The sequence below is a fragment of the Tachysurus vachellii genome, chromosome 7 (assembly GCF_030014155.1).
Source record: "Tachysurus vachellii isolate PV-2020 chromosome 7, HZAU_Pvac_v1, whole genome shotgun sequence".
NCBI lineage: Eukaryota > Metazoa > Chordata > Actinopteri > Siluriformes > Bagridae > Tachysurus > Tachysurus vachellii.
The window spans coordinates 7,691,071-7,714,291 of NC_083466.1; the positions used below are offsets into that span (position 1 = coordinate 7,691,071).

The 23,221-nt window shown below is 39.0% G+C and overlaps 1 protein-coding gene across 1 annotated transcript; it reads right to left on the reverse strand.

The window, feature by feature from the left end:
* Nucleotides 1–1,008: 1,008 nt before the first annotated feature.
* Nucleotides 1,009–20,903, reverse strand: slc6a9 (solute carrier family 6 member 9). The gene is made up of 13 exons (XM_060873970.1): nucleotides 20,837–20,903; nucleotides 8,820–8,976; nucleotides 7,542–7,673; nucleotides 6,797–7,070; nucleotides 5,117–5,249; nucleotides 4,676–4,810; nucleotides 4,458–4,561; nucleotides 3,558–3,795; nucleotides 3,117–3,251; nucleotides 2,936–3,035; nucleotides 2,741–2,841; nucleotides 2,049–2,219; nucleotides 1,009–1,227 (listed from the first exon to the last, which is right to left on the reverse strand). The coding sequence occupies exons 1-13, from the start codon at nucleotides 20,876–20,878 to the stop codon at nucleotides 1,009–1,011; spliced, it is 1,941 nt and encodes a 646-aa protein (XP_060729953.1). The 5' UTR covers nucleotides 20,879–20,903.
* Nucleotides 20,904–23,221: the final 2,318 nt, after the last annotated feature.

The following is a 23,221-nucleotide window of genomic DNA, read 5'->3' on the forward strand; positions in this document are numbered from 1 at the left end:
AGGACAGACTTTAAAAAAGATGATACTAAACAGAAATATTTAAACACACACACACACACACACACATATACAATGCCCCAGGATGTAGGAGGTTTGTGCATATCATACCCTTTTCTTTCTTTTTGCTTACTTATTATTGTTTTTTTAACCTCACGACACTCCTTGTATGTGTGTGTGTGTGTGTGTGTGCGCACTACAGTACTGAGTCTATGGCACCATCACTCCTGCCATCTCTCGAACGATCGTTCACTCACTACGTATATATTTTATATTCAAAATGGAAGACTATTCAGAGCTCTCTTAGAATTCATATCTTAAGTTAGAAATGTTAGCATGCCAAAAAAAAACAAAAAACAAAAACAAATTGTGCACAACCCTGAGAATGGGTTTGGGAACTTAATGTGCTTAGATCGTGGGAGTTTCCTTCAGTAGCTGTTCTAAAAGCTGAAGGCAAAATATCCTTTGTGCTTTGTATCTTGTGCATCTCTTTACCCAAGTAAAAAGTGTGGATTCTGTTAAAAACTACCAAATAGGACCTTTGATGGAAGGCTACAGTCAGGGGCAGTGGGTTTAAAAAAAAAAAAGTAAAAAAAAAAAAAAAAAAATATGTGGCTGGGACACAATTATCCATAGTATGTTCACTATAGTCAAAGAACGTTTGGTCTTCAGCTTTTAACCCGACCAGCACTATTACCGCTGTACACACAACAAGCCGAAACCTACAGCTGCAGCAAAAGTAGTCATATTTCCAGCTAAAATTTTACATGGAAGGAGAAAGAAACCAATATATCCCACTCTGCACTATATATATATACACACAAGGTAGGGATGCATAAAAGACTTCCTGTGTATGCATATGAACACATTTTTTTTTTGTACTTACAAAAACAGCATTATTAAATTAAAAAGGAACAAAAGAAGGGTTGGGATGAGAACTGATTCTCTCTAGAGGTTAGGAGTAATAAAGCCCTTACAATATGTAAAGGTTCAGCAGGGATGGCCTCGCGTCTATACGCTGGGTGACGGGTTGCGCGTAGATCCGTTGCTGCCCTTTATGGTGAGCCCGATCTCTTCCTTATTCTCTTTCTCCTGATCTTTCTCTTTCTCCTCGTCTTTAAGAGTACGGACCTCCATGGATTCGGGTCCGGCCGTGGCGTAGCGGCCCTTGCGGTGCTCTTGCAGCGCCGGACCCCAGCTGGGATGTGGCTTCATTGAGTTCTTCAACCGCTGCAGCAAAGCGGAGAGATCAAAATTAGATTAAAAACTTGAAGACAGACCTATCTTTTCTACGTCATGGTATACGCTTATCATGCTTTCGAGGTGGATAGGATTCTTCGGAAATGGCTGAGTTGGCAAAACTGACAGCAATTTTAAATGAGCGGCATGCTGATGGAGATAAGTAATAGAAGATTAGCTGCATTCATGCAGCTCTGTTATCCAAAGCATATAGCCCAGGGTTCTTGCCCTTTCCTTGTAGAAGTATTTTCTCCATAAGACTTTGTTTTTATATGTTACATTAATTAAACATTCTAACCCTGTAAGCTAGGTTTTGGTGTAATTAAAGGTCGTTAACTTTATCACGATTTCTTTCAACATGATTAAATGTCTGCAGGCTGCATTAGTGCAGACGTAGTAAATCTACTTGGACAAACAGACAAACACTTCCACATTTTTCCAGGTCTACACTGCTGAGGGTTTAGAGCCTTTTTCCTCTAAAGTTTGTAACCTTCTGGTTACTAGCACAGTCTAGAGCCTATCGCAGGAATGTTGGGCACCAGGTGGGAATACAGATTGAATGGGAGTCCATCACGCACACACATTCACAAATTCAATCACCCCTAGGGGCAATTTAGCAGCGTCAATCTATCTACTGGCTTGCTGTTGGAAGTTGGAGGACCCGGAGGAACCCTGGATGCAGAAAGTATGGCGTTATTCAGCAGAAACCTGCTACATCTTATAACAAAGGTAGGGACGACACAAGGTCACCATCCTCGTTCAAATGGACATTTCACTTAAACAAGAAACTTGCTCGAGGCATAACATCTCACCTCCCAAAATGTGGTTCCCTCAGACACCGTAATCTTGAAAAGGGCATAGACGGGAATACAGATGACCGAAGACAGGGCCATGAGGAAGCCGATGACCAGAGACCAGTTGGGGTACACGTAATCGTTGTAAGTGATGGGTTTGTACTGGATCACCGTGAAGATCAGGATAAACTGGACAAACAGAGGGGGGGAGAGTGTTAATGCTAGCAAAGAATTGAGTTTCACTTAAAAAGGTATTATGAAACAAGCGCATTTTCATCGAAAGGACAGGACCGTAACTTTCCTCTGGTGGCACTTTCCTCTCGACATTCACTCCAGGTCCATCGGCATCTTACTTAGGGTCTGTCCGTAAATTACCAATTGAATGACACAAAAGCGATAACCTTCATGCTGACATGATTTTAAATATGATTTAAAAATAAAAAAACTGCATTTGTTTCAGCTGGTTTCAAGCTAAATAGTACAGGCCCCTTTTCATTGCAGTTGAGGTCTTCTTCTATTTTGTATTAAAATGTTTATGTAAAAATTGTGATTTATTCATTTCTCATGAAAAACCTATAAACCTTTTTTGTTTGCATTTGTTTGTATTTGACTGAAGCATAGAGCATTTTGTCAAGTTTTATTTTGCCTCCATCCCATTTACTCCCGATCTGAATGGTGGCTAATCTGGCATGGCAAAGGCTACCACTCACCGAGATAATGAGCGGAGAGATGAACCTCCAACAGACCCTGAAGAACACCGGTGGAGGGAAGCCCAGCATCATCTCCACATCCTTGAAGTAGTTTCTGTGGCCTGCAAGAGGAAGACATGTTGTACACTACAGTCAAATTCACACATCACCAGATAAAACATTAGTCAGAGCAGGAAGTTGAGGTGATTGACTTACCGTAAACATACATGATGCAAATGCACATGATGCAGGAGATGATGACTAGTGAAAAGCTGGCAGCGTAGTTATCCATCAGCAGCAGCCAGTAGATTCCTGCCTGCAACCACAAGAGGGCAACACAACATGGAGGCACTGCATAGGTCACTGATTTTTATTCTCAGGTGTGTGCTCAACTCACCTGTGTGGTCAGTGGCACTCCTAAGAGAAACCCGAGGATGGCCACGACAAGTGTGATGTAGGTTTTGTTTCGGATGATCCAGTCTGTGCCAATCTCGTCCACTACGGCAGTCACTAATGTCTCCAAAAGACAGAACTGTCCATCCAAACACACACACACAGAAGTGAGGGAAAACAGCACCATTGAAACATTCCCTGATAAACAGTGGGCTGGTGTTTGTTCAACAAAAAATACAAAACAATCCTGAGATTTACATTTTTCACATACTGTTGAATGTAAGAATGAATGTATAGCACAGAATTCAAGTCACATGTATGAAACATTCTCTATGGTGGACACTCCAAATAAGCATCAGCAGTAAAAATTCCATTTTAAAGGGAATTTTTTCAATATTTTTGCCCAGGCTGTATTCCGGAGAGAGTAAAGACAGGCCGTGTTTACCTGCGTGCCGAGACCCAGGAGGATGAGCATGAAGAAGAAAAGCAGCGACCAGAGTGGCGAGATGGGAAGCAGCGTCAGGGCTTCTGGGTAGGCGACGAAGGCAAGGCCTGGTCCGTGGTCAGCAACCTCAGACACGTCCACCCCCAGGTGCTGTGCCATGAAGCCGAGGATGGAGAAGATGACAAAGCCGGCGTAGACGCTTGTTGCACAGTTCGTCACGCTGATAATGATGCTGTCTCTGAACAGCAAAATCAAAATAAAGTGTCAGAAACCCAACTAAGGTTTTTAAAGAACTCACTGGGATAACTGGGATTTATTTAGCTTAAGGCATAAAGTGAGTGCCTTGGAATCAGTTCAGTACAGTTTTATTTGTATACAGCGTTTAACAAGGGACAATATCACAAAGGAAATTTATATTTATCCCTAATGAGCAAGCCGGAGGTGATGGTGGGATGAAAAAGTAGCTACGATGATATGAGGACGAAATATTGAGAGGAACCGGACTCGAAAGAATCCGTCCTCAACTGGGTGACACTGAGATGTGCTACTGTAAGCTACATCTAACATGTAAGCTAGTCAAGTGCAATTGTGTGGAGCTACATACGAGTGTGATCATGCCGTCGCTGTTGATTTGTCTTGTCTGTCATGTTTTGATGTTTTCACATACTGTCATGGTCGGTTTGGGAAGAGAAACATTTTCAATAAATCTATGAATAATTACCTCTAAATCAAAATATCGGAAGCAGATAGCATTCAGTATTATACAGGAGGTCCAGTTAATCGAATCGAATATGTAGAGAATCATTTTAGTGTGCTATATTTGGATATGTGATGACAAATTGAACCCGGTATAAAATGACACGTTAACTATTGAGTAAACCGTGGGACACGGTCCAGTACCTGAAACAGTTGTTGTGAAATTTGTTATAAGATGCCATGGTGATGAGCCCACCCCAGGCACAGCCCAGAGAGTAGAAAATCTGAGAAGCAGCATCACCCCACACCTACACAACACAAACACACAAGCTGTATTACACCGGGGCATTTTAACTACATCGTTTCAGCACTCAACCTGCTTCTGATCATTAAACCTTATTCCGTGTCAGTGTTGGGCTGACCTTTGCATCCAGGATTTTCTGCCACTGAGGAGTGAGGTAGTATTTAATTCCACTGATGGCACCGTCTAACGTGATTCCTCGAATGAAGAGAATGGTCAGCACTACGTATGGAAAGGTTGCTGTGAAGTACACCACCTGAGAAACATCCCATATAGCAAAATGAGCACAAAGCTTTTTTTAGTAAATGATTCTGTTCTCTGTGGCCTGTTAAAGGGAAGATCAAGATGATGGGAAAAAAAGAAAAAGGAAAAAAAAAATACTGTTGCAGAACCGACAAACAAAATAAAACCAAACAAAAGAAGGCAAAATTCAGCGCCTCTGAGTGAGTGTTTCACACACAAAAAAAAAATCAAATAAATAAATAAAGGATTCTATGCCCAGTCATTTCGACTTTCTCCACGTTATGTAGTTTGTGAACAGATGGACGACATTCTGGCTCACCTTGCCAGAGGACTTTACCCCACGGATGAGGCAGAGGAACACCACCAACCAGGAAATGGCCAGGCAGCCCAGGATGGGGAGTCGCACTTCACCGAAGTTCCCTATGCCATCTGAGACGTTCAGTACATAGTTCCTGGGAAACAAAATAAAATACAAATCTAAACCTTATATTTGCTCATTATATTTTATTCTACCAGCTCTACTACCAGTTATTATTGGCAACATCAGCAACATTAATAAGAGCACAGTTCCATAAGATGCACAGGGATCCTCCTAATGAGAGACAAATAAAGTCTTATAAATCACTAAAAATACAATTACGAAAAATAACTCCTTGAAGAGCAACATGTATGAGGTGCACATGATATAGTAGTGTTTAAAATTTTCATTTTGAACAAGGCTTCTGTAAGACAGCATACACTCGACTGTCAAAAGTACCTTATCCTATTAAAAAAAAAAGCATTTACTGATTGAGATTTTCTCTCTCGTGCTTATTTCTTAGCCATAGGCTTTTATTTACTGAGGCAGCACTACAGTGTGTCATGGATTTAGTAAGAGCTCCAACTTGCATACAGACAAAAACAATCCAATATTTCGGGACAGCTGCCCAATCCAAACAACCCTGTCCTCACAATGAATGGTCTGAAAGTGAGCTCAGCAGCGACAGTAATGCTAGGCACAAACAATCTACAGGATGATTCAGCACACGCACACACACACACACACCCCTTGCTGTCAAAGCTCCCATTATCCACACACTGACAGTGAAAGCACGTATACAGAAGGACTTCACACACGCACAAAAAAAACACACATTATGTTCTGCTGTTGCCAGCCTCATGTTAAATTCTTCCAGCTGAAGGCAGGCCTGATGACTAAAAAAACTCCAACAAGCATATCAGTGAACTCCACATCCAGAACTTGTGGTGCATTTCCACAGCATAAGAAAACTGCAGAGCCAGTAATTTCATACGCTAATGAAAAAGACAGTTTATCATAATAATAATCAGTTCCTTTTTAAGCACACTGCAAGTTTAACTGTTACAAGCAGGGCTGTTTTACATTTTTGGGGCCTTAAGTTACATCCGAGAGATAAAAACGAACCTCATCATCTTTTCACTTATACACTTATACAGTCCCCTCTGAAAATAGTGAAAAAGCAAGGCCATATATTCTGATATACACAGAAGACCTTTGGGTTTGAGATCAACAGATGAATATGAGATGACTGATCAGAATATCTGCTTTCATTTCCTAATATTTAGAACTAGTTAAACACACAACACCATGACGTCTTTTGTTTGAACCTACTAATTTTTCAGGTTTTCAACATATCTGCCAGTTGCGTCTTGTTACGTCGGTGGTTTAAACAATTATTTCTGAATGTTTAAAAGTCTACTGTATTGTACTGAGTAGTTCTGATTTCTAAGTATTTTCTAACCTTAGTACACATTAAAACATTCGATTAGTACTTCAGAATATTTCACCAAAAGCATCTCCGTATCTATTTATATCAGGAATCTGATATGCGCTAAAAGTGTGGAGTGGATCAGGTGGATCTACACGATCTCACGTGAGGCTTGTATAAGAAGTTACAATGAATACAGTAATGAGTCTAGCATTAATAAAGAAGGATGTACAGGGTTTAGAGGAAGACAAGCTAATAGGTGCCATGCTAACCTCCAGTATTCCTCACTGGGACTCGTCCTCTTGGTGCGGCTGATCACCTCGGTGAGGCCTGACACTACATTAGCGGTGACATTGGTGAAAGTTGCGTTTGCCCGCAGTGTGCCTGCTACGCCGCTGCAGTCTGGGGTGTTCCATGGGTTGTTGCAGTATGTCCAGGGCAGCAGATTGGTCATGGATGTGAAAAAGTAGTAGATTGCGATACAGATGACCACATTGTAATAGATGCCGATGTAAGTGGAGACCACCATCATTCCATAGCCGACACCTAAGAGGGGAAAAAAGGAGGGAAAAAAGTACAAGGAAAATACATTATTTGATCTGTTGACTACTTACAAATAAAATCTCCTGACTGTCATACTACAGAATGAGCCATTTATGCTAAAACACTCAATATGTCTGTGTGTCAGTGTTTGGAAATTTAAAGATCAAAATCAAAATTTTAGGAATAACTGTTAGTACAGGAGGCAGTGCAAAGAAGTGATGGAGGTCATATGACAGAATCATCTTTTTGCTTTATACAATAAAAATGATTTTTTGTTCATTAGAGAAATTCATTAGACAAGCATGTTTCATGTTTCAAGTTTGTTCAAAACATTTTTATATTTGTTTTAGTAGAAATCCCAAAATATTATTGACAATCAAAAGTGTGACTTACAACAATCACTACAGAGCATCTGATTTTATATCTACCTCTCCATATCTATTCCATATCTAAGGCTTATCTATAAAGGCTCACCTTTGAACATGGGGCTGACCTTCCACACTCCCAGACAACCCAATGAGGTGAATTGTCCAAAGGAGAGCTCCAAGAAAAACAGCGGGATGCCACAAAACACCAGCATGATAAAGTATGGAAACATGAAGGCACCTAACAAACATACAAACACATCTGATAAGTTGTCCTGCATTTTGATCTGCATTTTGAATTCTTAATTAAATAACTGAAATACTATCTAGGCAGCTAAATTATTTTTTTATACAGTTACAGTTACACCAACTTATTAGGAAAAAAATGAAGAATTTTCTTTACATTGGTTAATTTATCATCATAAAGCACAATCCCCTTTACCCTATCAATCTTAATGGTTCCCTATAGATCCTGACAATGGAGCATCAGACTGGTTTCCTTTTCAGAAAAAAAGCCAAAGTATAAGACTTGGAATTGAATAGTGATGAGATCTGAAATATTAAAAAAAAATTGGGAAACTTTTTAATAGTATTCAGGGGTGAATATATAATAAACTAGGCTAAAAACTGGTAGATGACACAATGAAATCTGAATATATAACCAACACATTGCATTTGGACCTTTGGTCAATGTCTCTGCTATAACCTGTGTTTACACTGTCAATCAGGAGTAGGTTTATTTCTTTTTCTCTCCGTTGGGCAACAACAATTTGAAAACTAGCCCGGCATCAAAATCGTCTGTCCCAGGCACAAATACACACAGAGGCATTTAAGGTTTAATGTGATGGAATATCTAGAGCTCTGTATTGGATGAGTTTCTAATGCAGTATATAAATATAGCACTAGAGGTTGCAGTCATTGATATATACTTCTGATAACTTTGATACTACATTGATACTGATAACTGATAACTAGTAACTTGATAACTACTGGATGCTACTGGAATCTTGATAGCACCAGGATAACTGCACCAGCGACAACTGAGTAACACAAGTAAACACAACAATAGTGTTCAAACTCTTTGCTTCACTGTTCTTTACTCAATAAGCGGTTCACGGCAGGATATTTAGCTATAATACAATATGGTCCAGTGTCACCCAAATGATGATGGGTTCCCTTCTGAGCATGGTTCCTCTAAAGAGTTCCTCATATCATCTCAGGGAGGTTATCCTTGCCACCATTACCTCAGGGATAATGTTAAACCTTATCGTTTTATTAACCTTACGTTTCTAGATTTCTGTAAAGCTTCTATGAGTCTATGTTTATTGTTAAGATTTTTTTATTATTGATAAGAAGACATTATAAGAAAAAAGATCATCATATTCACCTCCGCCATTCCTGTAACAAAGGTAAGGGAACCTCCAGACGTTGCCCAGCCCCACTGCGTAGCCCACACTAGTCAGGACAAACTCAATCTGGTTCCCCCAGTTTCCTCGCCGAGAATTCTCGTCCTTCTTCACTTGTTCGCCTGGGACCGCTCCGTTCTGGACCACACACACAAAGAAAGACAGAGATTAGAGATTCACATTAAGAAAAGCTGGAATACTCAAAGCTTGCATTCATCTTGTATTAAGTATAGAGCCTGACACATATTAAGCTAATTCCTCACAAATATTTGCATATTATCAGCAAGCCCTATTAAACTCAAAACATGAAGGTAGATCTCTGCAAAAACCCTCTGGCCCTCTGTAGCATGTAAGAGCCCTGGGAGGACCATGTGACCAAGGTACCCTTTGGTCCTGTCGGCTCATTTTCTCCATCTGTTCTTGTCAGATGGTCTTTAGCGTGACCTCTAGAGTGACCACTAGAGAGGCCCAGTGAGTGTCTGGGTTTTATAAGTCTTACTTTGTTTGTTAGTCAAAATATCACATTTTTGCAACTCTTTACTTTGTCTCAGTTTGCATCTCATTGTCCAATCTCTCAGCTGGTATATACAGAGCAATGAATCCCTCAAAAGTGGACTGTATCTAAATTCGTTCCCTATTCATCGTGTTGTACAGATGGTTGGTGGATATATTTTAACCAGTTAACTATATTCTCACCCATAGCACATCATAAACCCTGTACTCAATGGCACACTGTACATTCACACCACAATACACATATTTCTTTCGTATGACCTGCGACGATGAACACAAAAGCAGTCAACTTAAGCAGTTATTTAAAAAATATTACTCACGCACTGAATGACTCAGTAGTTAGTGTTATCAAAATTCATTCTGGTAAGGATGCAGGAGTACATAAGATTTGGTGCTTGCGAGTAGTGAGATCAAGACTGAATCAAGTAACCTGCTTAGAATGAATCAATCAAATAGTGGAAATAAAATGTTCACATGCATGTTCAGCCATTTTCGTCTTTAAAAAGTTAGCAAGTTTGTCTGTTAGCTAGCAACATTAGTTTGGTGACTGTCTTCAGTTTTATAACGGCTTTATTATCGGGTTTTCTTGTTCTGAATATATTCAGCTATATCTGTCTAAACATCAAGGTTTTGACTCTAATCCCCTGAGATACTGAAATGCACCTGAGCCAAACAGCAGACAGCAGAACAGGCGTGAGAAAATGCCTTGGATGTGGAAGCAGCTGGAACACTTCAGAAATACAGACTGGCTACAGGTCATTTAAAAGCAAACACCTCTTTATTAATTTAACAAATATATCTACACACGCTAATCATCTCTACTATTACATACTATTTGTGTCCGTCAGTGAACTACTAGTGCTGTGTTTTTTTAAGATGTCTTTTGTATTACAGGAAGAGTCCATAGTTCCTATTTTTGATATTTTCTTTAGTTTCCTTCGTGGCTATCATTAATAAAAATAATGTCTGTTCATTTGAAGGATTGTACACTCGGCTCCCATCGCTTACTATCATGTGGTGTCGGATGTTGATATCAGAGCAGGGGGAAAAAGGAAGCTTACTAAGAAATCAAGAGAAATGTGGCCACGAATGATAAACAATGACCTTTCGGTTTTATTGCTGAAAGTCTAAGTAACTGCATGCAAACCTGGCTGGACATCTAGGTAACCTGCTATCTGTGTTAAAGGCACACCTGCTTAAAGTGTGTGACCAAAAAAGAGAACATGGTGGCGGTACTTGCACTCCCTGCTCTTACCATGTTGCTCATTTCCCATCAAACTGACCTGGCCTGTGCTCATTAAATACTCAAGCTCAAGCTACTCTCTGACGATATGGATGTATCCTGCATTAGAGGTGAAGTGGACTAATTCCATGAGTACAGCTGATAATCATGAAAACACTACTTTAAATCTAGGGCTTTTGAACTACTTTTCTAAAATACCAGGTCCTCCACTGTTTACAGAGGTGTCAAATCCTCGTAGCTGCACATGCTGTGAATGGTGTAAAGTTCCCTTTCACTACATTTAACTTGGTTTTCTGCAGAGTTGACTGTAGATCAGTTCATTTTAACAAACTATTCTGATTAGGCAAGAGATATCACAAATGTTTGTCGGTTAGTAGTTAGCCACGTCTGTTGCTAGTATCTGCTGCTGCTGCTTTACTGAAACTACAGTCCAAAATGTTGCATAAATGTTCGCTATATAGAACAGAAAGGATACACTCGGGCCTGTAAATTTGAAAGTGTGATTAAAGAAAGCTAGTTATGAACTTCACTTGCTCTGACAGATGCCTTTTGTGTGCTCTCTATTTTTTGGCCCCTATTTGGATATTAAATGTACCAAGGTGGGAAATAAAATATTATAATTTGCCAAATTACTGCATAAAGGCATGAGAGCAATATTTGGTGATATTTGGTTAAACATCAAGGTGAGCCAAACACAGCTGAGCCATCAGGTGTGTACAGACATCAGAAAATGAATAGGTTTTTATCCACAATAAACAGAAGCTTATCTGTTTTCACTGTGTATGTATAGACACAACTGACCTAAAGGTATTGCATGGTTATTTTCTCTCATATTATTAATTTTTAAAATGCCTAATAAGTATCATTTCATCCAAACATGGAAACAATCATGCTGTGTCTAGTATAACTGCTTTAAAAATGAACTGACGGTGAGAGAGAAATCAAGAAAGAAAGATCCCAGCTGGAATCATCTGCCCCGTTACACAAGTACACACACACACACAGGGTCTCAGTAGGACCCAGTCTAAACACATGCTCACTGCAAGCACAATGATACATAATGTACATTATTTCCTAAACTTTACAATTAGCATTATCAGAATAAAGACGGGAGCAGGGCACAGACACAGAACATAGAGAACTCTGCAAACACGGCAAGAACAGGGAAACTCATGAGACTGTGAAACTGTGAAAATTCTGATACAGTCAGGGGCGGATGCGGATAGCTGGGCTTTTTGAAATTCGAAGACTGTTTGCCAGCCCTTTGGTGAGACGGCTCAAACAGGTTAAAGGTCATTAGCCTTGACTCTGCTTCAACTACATCACTCTTGATACAAGAACTGCTTTGTGAATACTGAACAGAGAGTTTCTGAAGATAAACTATATGGTTAAGATGGTATATTATATATATGGTAAATTTCTCTTTTTCTGGAATTTATTGAAGAGGAAACAAAACAAAATGTGAAGATGACGATGTTTGGTAATTTAAACGTAAATGACAGATCCATATTATACTCATGTGTAAGTGGCAACAGTGATCAACGTAGTATTTTAGGGACAAAACGTTAAAGAGATAAATGTAATTCGTTCAATTAAGCAGTTAACCTGAGTTTAAAATATTTCAAATATGAAAGCAATTAAATAATTCAAATTAAGCCCCTTTTCTGTTACACTGGAGTTATAGGAAAAAATAGAATCTGCTGATATAGTTGAGATTAAAGAGTCTTTTTGGGTGGTTTGTTGGGGGATATTAGATATTAGAGAGAGAGAGAGAGAAAGAGAGAGAGAGAGAGAGAGATAGAGAGAGATAGAGAGAGAGAGAGTGTGAGTGAGTGAGTGAGTGTGAGTGAGTGAGTGTGAGTGAGTGAGTGAGTGAGTGTGAGTGAGTGAGTGTGAGTGAGTGTGAGTGAGTGAGTGTGAGTGAGTGAGTGAGTGTGTGAGTGTGAGTGAGTGAGTGAGTGAGTGTGTGAGTGAGTGTGAGTGAGCGAGTGTGAGTGAGTGAGTGAGTGATTGAGTGAGTGTGAGTGAGTGAGTGAGTGATTGAGTGAGTGTGAGTGAGTGAGTGAGTGAGTGTGTGAGAGAGTGAGTGAGTGTGAGTGAGTGAGTGAGTGTGAGTGAATGAGTGTGTGAGTGAGTGTGAGTGAGTGTGTGAGTGAGTGTGAGTGAGTGCGAGTGAGTGAGTGAGTGAGTGAGTGAGTGAGTGAGTGAGTGAGTGAGAATTTTAAAGAGAGCATTTTTTATTAAATTTAATTAGTTTAGCAAGTAAATTTAGCAAGTTTAATTAAAAAAAAAAGTATAAAATAATTGTAGTTCACTTTCTATAATGCACTTTACAGAGGCTTCTAAGAAGAAGGCCTATTAAGTCTAGACTTCTCACTAACTTAAACCACTAACATCCAGCTCCTAATGCAGGACAGCAGGATGCATGGTATAAACAGTGACAAAGAGAAGTTTGTATTCTTTAATATAATACGCATTATAGAGACAATATAAAATCCATGAAAGACAACCTGAAGGACAGCGAGAGTGTTTATCTCAGAGTCAAAGCAACACATTTGGAAACAGCTGAAGCCATCTGTTCAAATAGTTCAGTTATACAAGGGTCACCATTGCAGGAGATCTGACCTCCTGCCCAACCTTCTGAACCCACTTAGGGTGAAATTCCTTCACCGCAGGAGAGTAAAAGTTTCAGTTCAGTGCGAGTGCAGCTTCAGAGGGTCACTGAGTACTACAAATACCCAAAAAATAAAAAATAAAAATGACAGAGTGATTAACATGGTTCAACTGATGTTAACCATATGAGTAGAACAATGCAACAATCTTAACATCGCAAACTGACTTTTTGTCACAAAACTGAAATTGTTACCTGGGTGAAAGAGAATAAGAGTCAGAAATGATATGGGAAAAGTACAAATAGGTTCATCATATCTGCATTAGGATTTAGTCTTTCCTACAGCAGGATCTGCTTTAGGCACTAAACATCACTCAGGAGGGAAATAAGAGAGGCTTCATTCTGCTCCAGTGGGATTAGATAAAGTTGTGTGTACAAAGCCCTTAAAGGGCCCATTATACAATCTCTGTGAAGTGAAGTAATTCACTGAGCTTTGGCTTCTCACCCTGGAAGTGGTGGGCCAAAATTTGAGTACCCTCATTGGTTCATAACCTCTGAAAACAAAGTACTAGTTTGATGAATAACTTGTAAGGACAACTGGGTTGGGAAGGGCAACCCTGGGTTTGCATTAGGTTGCTGCGTTAGGAAAGAGGGCATTGTGGGGTCATGTCAAATCAATCAAAAGCTAGCCTTGATGTATTTGTGTTGCAGTTAGGTCTAGCTAATTCTGTAACCAAGTAATTGAGCTGCAGGTTTAAATATATACACTGAATGGTACTTAAAAAAAACCCTCACACAATTTACAATGCTTAAACAACACCTTTATACGGTGGCCGAGAAGTGCAAAACAAATTAACAAATCCGAAAACACATTAACAAATCCGAAAACAAATGAACAAATCCGAAAACAAATGAACAAATCCGAAAACAAATTAACAAATTCGAAAACAAATTAACAAATCCGAAAACAATTTAACAATTCCGAAAACAAATTAACAAATCCGAAAACACATTAACAAATCCGAAAACACAAGGACAAGTCAGACAACCCGGGAACGGTAGTGTATCGTTTTTGAATGGAAACTTACCGATCATTGGACAAGACACCTGTCACTCAAGATATACAGGTATGGAATCTTATGTGTAATGTGTAAAGTTCTCTGTTTAAATATAAAAAAATAACAGAATTAATCCACAGTAATCCATTCCATCCATCCATTCCAACCTTTCCCTGTGGCAGACTGTTGAACTTCATGTATACCTTGAGTGACAGGTGTCTTGTCCAATCACAAACTATACCAACTTCTTCCGGGTTGTCTGAAATGTCGTTGTGTTTTCGGATTTGTTCATTTGTTTTGCACTTCTCGGCCACTGTACCTTTATCTATTACCAGTGCCGTAGTCAAGACTGTCTAGTTCAATTCTGTCAGAGCTACATCAGCATTTCAGTATGTCTGCGAAGTCCATAAACTGTAGACAAAGTAATTAAAGTTTTTTTCTTTTTATAAAGTTGTGCAAATGCTGAAAATATAATGTAAGGAAAGACATTTAAGAAGAACTCACTCAGGGTTATCAGAGCATCTCCCCTCTATTTTGCCTTTGTATATTTCCTTATATAACAAAAATAGTATCCTGTTTCTACACTATTATAAAATCACATTAAAGGCCAACACCTGATGTACTTGCAAAGCGAGATGAAGCAAAGCTTAGATAGTAATGTCTGAAGAATTAGTATTTAGAGTAGTAGGTACAACAGGCTGTTTCAATTTTAAATTATTCATTCAAATTATTCAAACTATGTTTATCAACTTTGCAGGGGCTAAACAAAACCAGGCTGCTACTGTGGTTACATTTGGCCCACAGGCCTTTAGTTTGACACCTGTCTAAGGTTAAGGAAAAAACAGGACCAAACAGAGGCACAAAACCCTGTTTTTTGTGTGGATTCATAAGAAACCTCTTTGTGATTACAAATTCAAACTGTATTATAACTGAGGACAGTGATATTGGTGCACTAAGCAATTTGCAGCAAAGGCAGAACTAAAGGAGCAGAAAAACACATCCGTTTAAAAAATAATTGCTTTACAGACTTGCGGACAAAAACGAGACGGAATTGACACAAAATGACATCATGATCTAAGGAGAGTGAAGATTAGGGTCCACTGGTCTCAGAAAAAATCATTTAAACTATTATTTGACATGAGTTTTTCACATACAGAAGTAAGCATGTAGACGCATTACGTAGGTTTAGATGTCTTCTTCGTTTATAACCTTTAATATTCCTTTGCACAGCATAACTCCAACAAGGTGATTTTTTTCCCCACTTGAGGTCTATTTAATCCAGTGCTTATATACAGATGTGAGTGAGTGTTTAAAGTCTGAAATCCGGTGTTTCCAAACTGGTCCTTGTCCAAATCAGACAGTTTGCATTTTTTGCTTATTTCCAATTGTATCTGGATCAAGTCTGACATGGAGGAAGAAAACATGGGGGGAAAAAAATATGGCCTGAAATCTGATCTATGAATAACATACTGTATGCATTCAGAAGGTCATTTGATCGGACAACAATTTGATATAAATCCCGTACATCATCTTCACAGCATAAATTCATATATTTTCCCAACAGAAATTTGCAGCCAATCCTCCGATTCTTTACTGTGGTAATGTATCCCTGTTAAAAGGGAACAGCATTATTATATAGATCAGCTCCTGAAATTCATACATACTGTTACCACAATTCCCTGGTCATACATTTGGCTAGCAATACCGTGAATGAAGCTTTCTGAACAACACTAAGTAGAATGAGGAACCAGTCAGAGCTACAGTGATCAGTTTGTTCTCGTTGAATATTGACCACTGGCTGAGTTCAGCACAGGCTTGAACATGTACTAACTGTCAGAACTGATCGTGACAGACAGAAAGATTTAGCTGTACCCATGCACTGCACGTGCTTAACTAGATCATTTAATTAGTGCTCAGTGAGCATAGCTGTCAAGCGTTGCAGGAATGTAGCCTGAGGAGTTCGGAGCCAAGGCAAGCTGTTCACCTGTCTCACACACACACACACACACACACACACACACACACACACACACACACACACATAACAAGCTGCTCTACCATAATTCATCTTAATCACTTCCAGTCAACTTACAAGTATGCAAAAATGAATATATAAATTACTTTACATGTTAACGTGCAGTGGGTGATATTTTGGGGGCACTACGTTCTATTCATATCGCTATATTTTACAAAACAAAAAGCCTTTAGCCTCTTCGATGTATCTTTGTTGCCTGCCCTGGACAATCCAGACCACAGCTTTTCAGTCAGATTCAAATCCATGAACTTGGACAGGGTGTGTGTAACTTCTGTGCATGTCACATTCGTTCATTTTCCATTTTACAATGAAAATGAAAATCAGTACAGTAAATTTTTATTTTTGCTTTTGTTTTCCTAACATACAAGAACAGGAAAATGCTCCAATTATCTAATGCAAAATTTTAAAAAGATAAATGTAATGTAATTAAATGTTAATGTAATTTCTTAAATTTTATTTTTTACCACATAATATACATACAATATTCAAGAATCCATATCTGGATTTTGTACATGCAATATATATATATATATATATATATATATATATATATATATATATATATATATATATATATATGTATATATATATATATATATATATATATACATATATATATATATATATATATATATATATATATATATATATATATATATATATATATATATATTTATTTATATGTAAGGTCTAAAAAAATAAAAATACAAATGGACACTTTCCTGGAGCAGGTGACCGGTGCGAAATATACTGTTATTATATAATTTGAATTTATATTTATATTGGAATATTTGGGTTGCTGTATGCTGTGGCCAATTTCATTTCCTTTTATTTGTGCCTGACTGACTTATTATCCTTCACCTCTTATTTAAATATTTAAAAATGGAACTCAAATTTGATCAAACAAATTACCAACCTATCAGAGCACTTGAGAATTTGGTTAGGAAATAATGAGATATAATTTTTAGGCTATTTTTTTGGTATTGGCTAGTATCTTGGGTTACTTTTGTCCTGAGGAAAAGGAAAATATTTGGTTGAGATGCATGAAAATACTGTGTAATAATGGGTATCGACCTCGGTGGTTCAATTTTGATCAGATCATGTGTTATTAAGTTAATACCAAAACTAAAAATGTTGATATATCTTTAGCCAGATTTAGTCAAAAACTGATCAATGACAAACTTTACATAAGTGCAAGCTTATGTTTGATCAGAAAAAATGTTTTAATTCAAATGTAATTAGAATGTTGTTGTTCTTCAGCAGTTCTGTGTTCAGGGTCGCTATATATTTGATCTAGGTTTTACTCCAGATGCCCTTCCTGATGCAAGCTTCCCTTTTATCCAGACTTGGGAGCGGCACTGAGAATTAACCCCTCAATGGCTGGGTTTGGTTGCCTTCCCCAGGAATTGAACCCAGGCTACAGCAGTGAGAGTGGAGTGATTCTGCCGCTTAATGTAATTAGTATATTAATTAAAAAAAAAATCACTTCCTCTTAAATGTATTAGGTTCTGACAAGAAAAAAGGTGTGTAATAGGGATGTGGTAGCCTAGTGGTTAAGGTGTTGGGCTACCAATCGGAAGGTTGTGAGTTTGATTCCTACGTCCACCAAGCTGCCACTACTGGGCCCCTGAGCAAGGCCCTTAACCCTCAATTGCTCAGTTGTATTAAAATGAATTAACATGTAAGTCACTCTGGATAAGGGCGTCTGCTAAATGATGTAAATGTAATGTAAATGTAATAGAGGTGTAATGCAATGCCACTGTATGAATCTGCTCAGAGCTCCAAACATTCAGATCTGCTTGTTAAGTATATGTTGCACTGAAAAACCTGAAAAAATCAACCAAACGTGACAATCAGTGGTGAGCACAGATATTGCGCAGTACCAAGAATGAGTCCACCTTACATATACAGGCAATACTGATTTTCTGTGAACACCATTTAAGACACTTGTTTTTACAATATCCTCTATAGGAGTAAAACTCTATTAACCGTGGTGCCTGGAGTTAATTAGCTGCCTATCCACTATCCACTATCAACTGGTTTCACATCTAGACAAGGAAACAACTGACTGAGCAGATCCTACACTACCTACATTTCATTAACCTGTACTCATTCAAGGGATCATAAATAAATTACTGGAATGAACTTTAAAAAAATAAATAAATAAATTAAAAAAATACACACACACACAATAATATTATATATATATATATATTTTTTTTTTAAATATATATATATATATATATAAACTGTTGAGTCTATGAGCATTGTAGCCTCAGTTTACTGTCGGCTCACAGGAGTGAAACCTGTTGTTACCATCATTAGCAAAGAGTTTCTACCTGCAGAACTGATGCTCACTTGATGTTTTTTTTTTTTTGCTCCGTTTTGCATGAACTTTATAGAGAGAAAAAATAAAAACCAGCCTGCCTGGTACTGATAACTCTGCCACAGTCAAAGTCACGGTGATCACATTTTTTCCACGTTGTGGTGATTGTGTTAACATTAAGTGAAGCGCTTTCCCTGTATCTGCGTGATTTTATGCATTGTGCTGCTGCAATATGATTAGATAATTACATGACAGCAGTTGTAAAAGCTATTAATGTGGTTGATGGGGTAGGTTGATAAGCCTGGGATACACCGAGAAGAACACACAGAAAAGCCTCCGAAAGATGAGGAAAAGAAATAGAAGGAGAGAGAACGCTTAGTAGAACACACGCACTAGTGGCAGCTGTATGCCTTGGAGGACAGTCAGTGTGAGACAAGAGGAGGAATCTCAGCGGCTGCTGCCTCCAAGCAACCATATGTCTGTCCCTATGTCCGCTCGCTCTCTCATGCTCGCGCTCTGATTGCCATTCCGATGTAATGTCCTTGTGCTGTGAACGTACATGTATTGAACATCTATTAACCACACACAGTGAACCTCATCTCTGCTAATAAAAATCATACCTGTGTCACCAAATAACGAGTGATATAATTTCTTATTATATATAGATATAGGTATAATAGGAGTTATAATTTCAATACTCCAATGCACTAACATTCATTACATGCCCAAGTAGTTAAAGGAATAACCTCACAAACATGTTCATCTTCAGCAACAGCTTTATTCTGGTCTGGATTGAGGTGAAAGATGGGACAACACCCTTAACTGGACACCAGTCCGATGCATAAATTAGAAAAATAAATGCCTTTGACTGATTTTGCTGTGAAAAGCATGCAGGGCTTTGTCTGTAAAAACGGGCACGATTACAGCTCTGGTAAACATCTTACAAGTTCTTATTAGTGTAATTATTACTGAAGCAAAGAAAACCATTTAGCAGTTACACAGGAATGTGATGAAACTCTCTTGTGCTATGTGCTTGGAAGAGATGAAGGTAGAAGGAGAGGAAACTGAAGAATGACAATTAGAGACAATAAAAAGAAATTCAATTAGCAGGATGAGTGATCAATCAAATATTAGCAGATGTGTAATTAACATTTTATCGAGACGACCTTGTGCAATATAGCAATTAAATCCTTACTAAATAAAAGTACACTGCCGGTGATATTTATTTAGATTAAACTCAATTACAAGACCTACCAACCTTTTCATCTTTGAGTGGTACATTGGTATTTTTAATAATAAAAAAAGACATACATATATATATATATATATATATATATATATATATATATATATATATATATATATAAAACTTCTAGACTTAAGAGTGAAGATGCACTCATGCACTCATACACAACGCAACTTTGAGAATAAAAGAAAACTGTTGTACATTCATAATATTTTTTTTTTGACAGGTGGTGGTGTTAGATCTTCATGTCCAGAACAAGTGGCTCAGTTGACAAACTGGAAATGTGCCACATGTAAATCAGAGAGTTACAAAGTGGCTTAAAGGATATCTTTGGCTCTTTTTTCCGAGCAAATCTTGCTGGGATTGTTTAAGTGATAAGTGCCCTAGCAGGGAAAGGGGAAGCAGAGGAAGAAAGAAGGACATAAATATGAGTCAGCCTCCCTCCAAAAAAAAAAAAAAAAAGCCTGGACACTTTTCTCCTTTCCTTCTGTCATTCAGTCACACAGTTCTCTTGCCCACTTCCTTAGAAACTTTATCACACAGCCCTCTGCTAGTGCGGCCCGAACTTCCCACTGCAATTAGTTATAAAAACTTTTCAGTCGGCCCACACGTGGTTTGTTTTTTAAGGAGCTGCAGCTCCCATCTCACGTGGTATATGGACTATTGAGTCGTCACAGGCCCCTGAATGATGGCTGAAAAATAAGGCGGTACAAACAATGCTTGGCCTTGATTAATTCAATTCTTTCAGGACCCTGCGCCGTCGTCCGGGCAGCTTCAGACAATCACCGCTTTGATGCTCGGTATAACATACCCTTGTGCACTTATTGAATTTGGCAACAAAAATTTCCCCTTAATGATTTTCTCATTACAGCTAAGGAATCAAACTTTTGGTAAAAATAAAAAAACGAAACCGTTATTACAGTGTTATTTCAGTTTTAACAAAGACACAGGCAGGAAAACACTAACCTGATCAGCCTGACACGCCACGGTGTTGCTGGACTCCGACATGGTTCACCAGCACCTGCAGTTTCTCTAGGTTCCGATCTCGAGCTACTCATTCACCTTTCCATTCGCTTTCACAGAGGGCGCGTGCACGAGAAGGGGGGCGGGGACCCTCCTTTCGGCTAGGCTTGATTAATGCCTGAATTATTTTCACCTCATTTCATTTGAGGGAGTTTTGCTTCCTCTCCGCCTCTCTCAATCATTCGCCGTGGAAGTGTTCTCTCTCTCTGTCTCTCTCTCTCCCCCACCCTCCTGCAACCCACACTCCCTCTCTCACATTCCCTCCCTCATCCATTCCCTTACCTCCTTTCCTTCTTTGCAAACCCTTTTCTGCTCTATTATACATTGGAGAAAGTGCCCCCCTCGTTTACACTTCTAGGGGGGAGCTGAGCAGATCCACAGCCCTTGCCTCTACTTTTGCCATGAATAGATTCGTTGTCATTCCAAGCACTTTGGGTGCATACTGAATATCAGGAAACTGCTAGCTTAGCTGCCTGGAGCTTGCTAGATGAAAGAGGGAGAGAGCCATGCACATCCACAGGATTCTGTCTGACAGATTCTTCTACTTGTTTTCTGAGGAGCTGGACCCAGACCACCAACGCTTCCCATTCACAGATACTTGACTCTCAAATCCTTGTCCCTCAACATTGCCAAGTCTTCAGTAACGTCCTGCAAGAGGCCAGGGGAGGGACAGACGCTGTCCTCCTTCTGCACTGCACTATACTCGTTGTAATTCATCTGCTTTTTCTCTAAAGGGCAACAGATTTCCTACTCTTTGTTATTGTGGGCCGCAACCAGTCCATAGATCCATTGCAGGAAGGTGCCGCTTGCCGGAAGGAGGATAACAGCATCACAATGCATGGGAAAAAGATTGTAGAGAAGCCGAGATCTTCACACAAAAGAAGGCTCTCAATTGATGCTCTTGGCGGTGGCCTCAACTGACTATCCTGTTAATAGTGTCAGAAGTTGACAAGCATTTGGCCTTCAGCCTAATGAGCATTTGGTGAAGGTAAACAATGGTAGCAGGGTGTTCAATAAACAGGCCCAGAGTTAATATGATAAGGGGATTGATGCCACAGAGATCTTTGTTAAAAGAGCATTGCAGTGATGCATTAGCGATACATAGGAAGATCAGTAATGTAACATCACTTACAGAAGTTTTTTTTAACATGTTTCTGGAAAACAGTTACTTGTATCAGGAGAGGCTACAAGGCTTTGAAAGCACACTTCTAGGCACACTGTTTTAAAGAGCCAGTGAGAAAACATACATTCAGAGTAGATTTGGGGAAAGTAGCAGTGGCTTTGAGTTTGGAAGCATCGTGGCTTCCGTTATGTGGCAATCCTGATGTGGAGGAAAAATGTGTACTGAAACCAAACGTACCCTACACCAGCACATCCATGTATGTGCACGCACATCATCTTTTTTGTGTCACAAAAAAAAGAGACAAAAACACAAACTCTGTCACAGTCAGCATTTCCTCACTCGTTCAAAGCAAGAAATAGATTCACAGCAGCAAGTGGGACAGTTATATGTGCAGATATAAGAATCCACACAGTATAGCAGAGATTGCAAGAATTCAAAATGTCTAGGGCTACAGAGAGCTGTGCAAACAGAATAATATGAAATAAAAACCCCTGCACTTTGACATGTGACAATATGACATTTTCATGCTGAGGTAACTGATGAAGTTTGTTGCCTTGTGGAGGTGATTTTCTTGAGCAGGTCTGTCAAGATTTGGTGGTTTTTTTAGAGGTATGGAGTGAGGTTGTGCTGGTTTGCTATGTCTTCGTACCTTTCTTACTCAGTGTCGTCATCTCTGTCCATTTTGAGGCATCCTCAATGTAGCAACTTACTGTGGCCTCAAGGTCATCAGAAAAGCTCTCCTTAATCTGAGGAGCAACAAAGCTTGTCAATTCCATCACCTTTGATGTAACATCAGTGTACCTGGACTCAAGGTCTGATTTCATTAACCTCTTCAAGTCTATTGTGAGGGCACGGTCTTCACTTATTACCTCAAGAATGTCCGAGACGACGGAGAGAGCATCAAGGCTTACTCTGCTTTCTGAAGCCAAAGGATCTGTAAAAGCACTGAGTGGTTCAAAGATTCTTAGGACTTGCTCAGTGACCATAATATCTGTATCCGATAACCTCTCTCAGTTGCTAGTGCAGCACAGCATGCCTCCCGTTGTTCAATAAAGCTCTTTCAGTGTCGATACCCATCTAGTGACTACATCATGAATGAGCAATCTCTAAGGCATGTTCAAGGCCTCATGTTTATTTCTGTGCTCTCTTCTTTTATTCCAGCTTTTCAAAAATCCCTTCACAAAATGTTGACAGCGTCCGTCCTC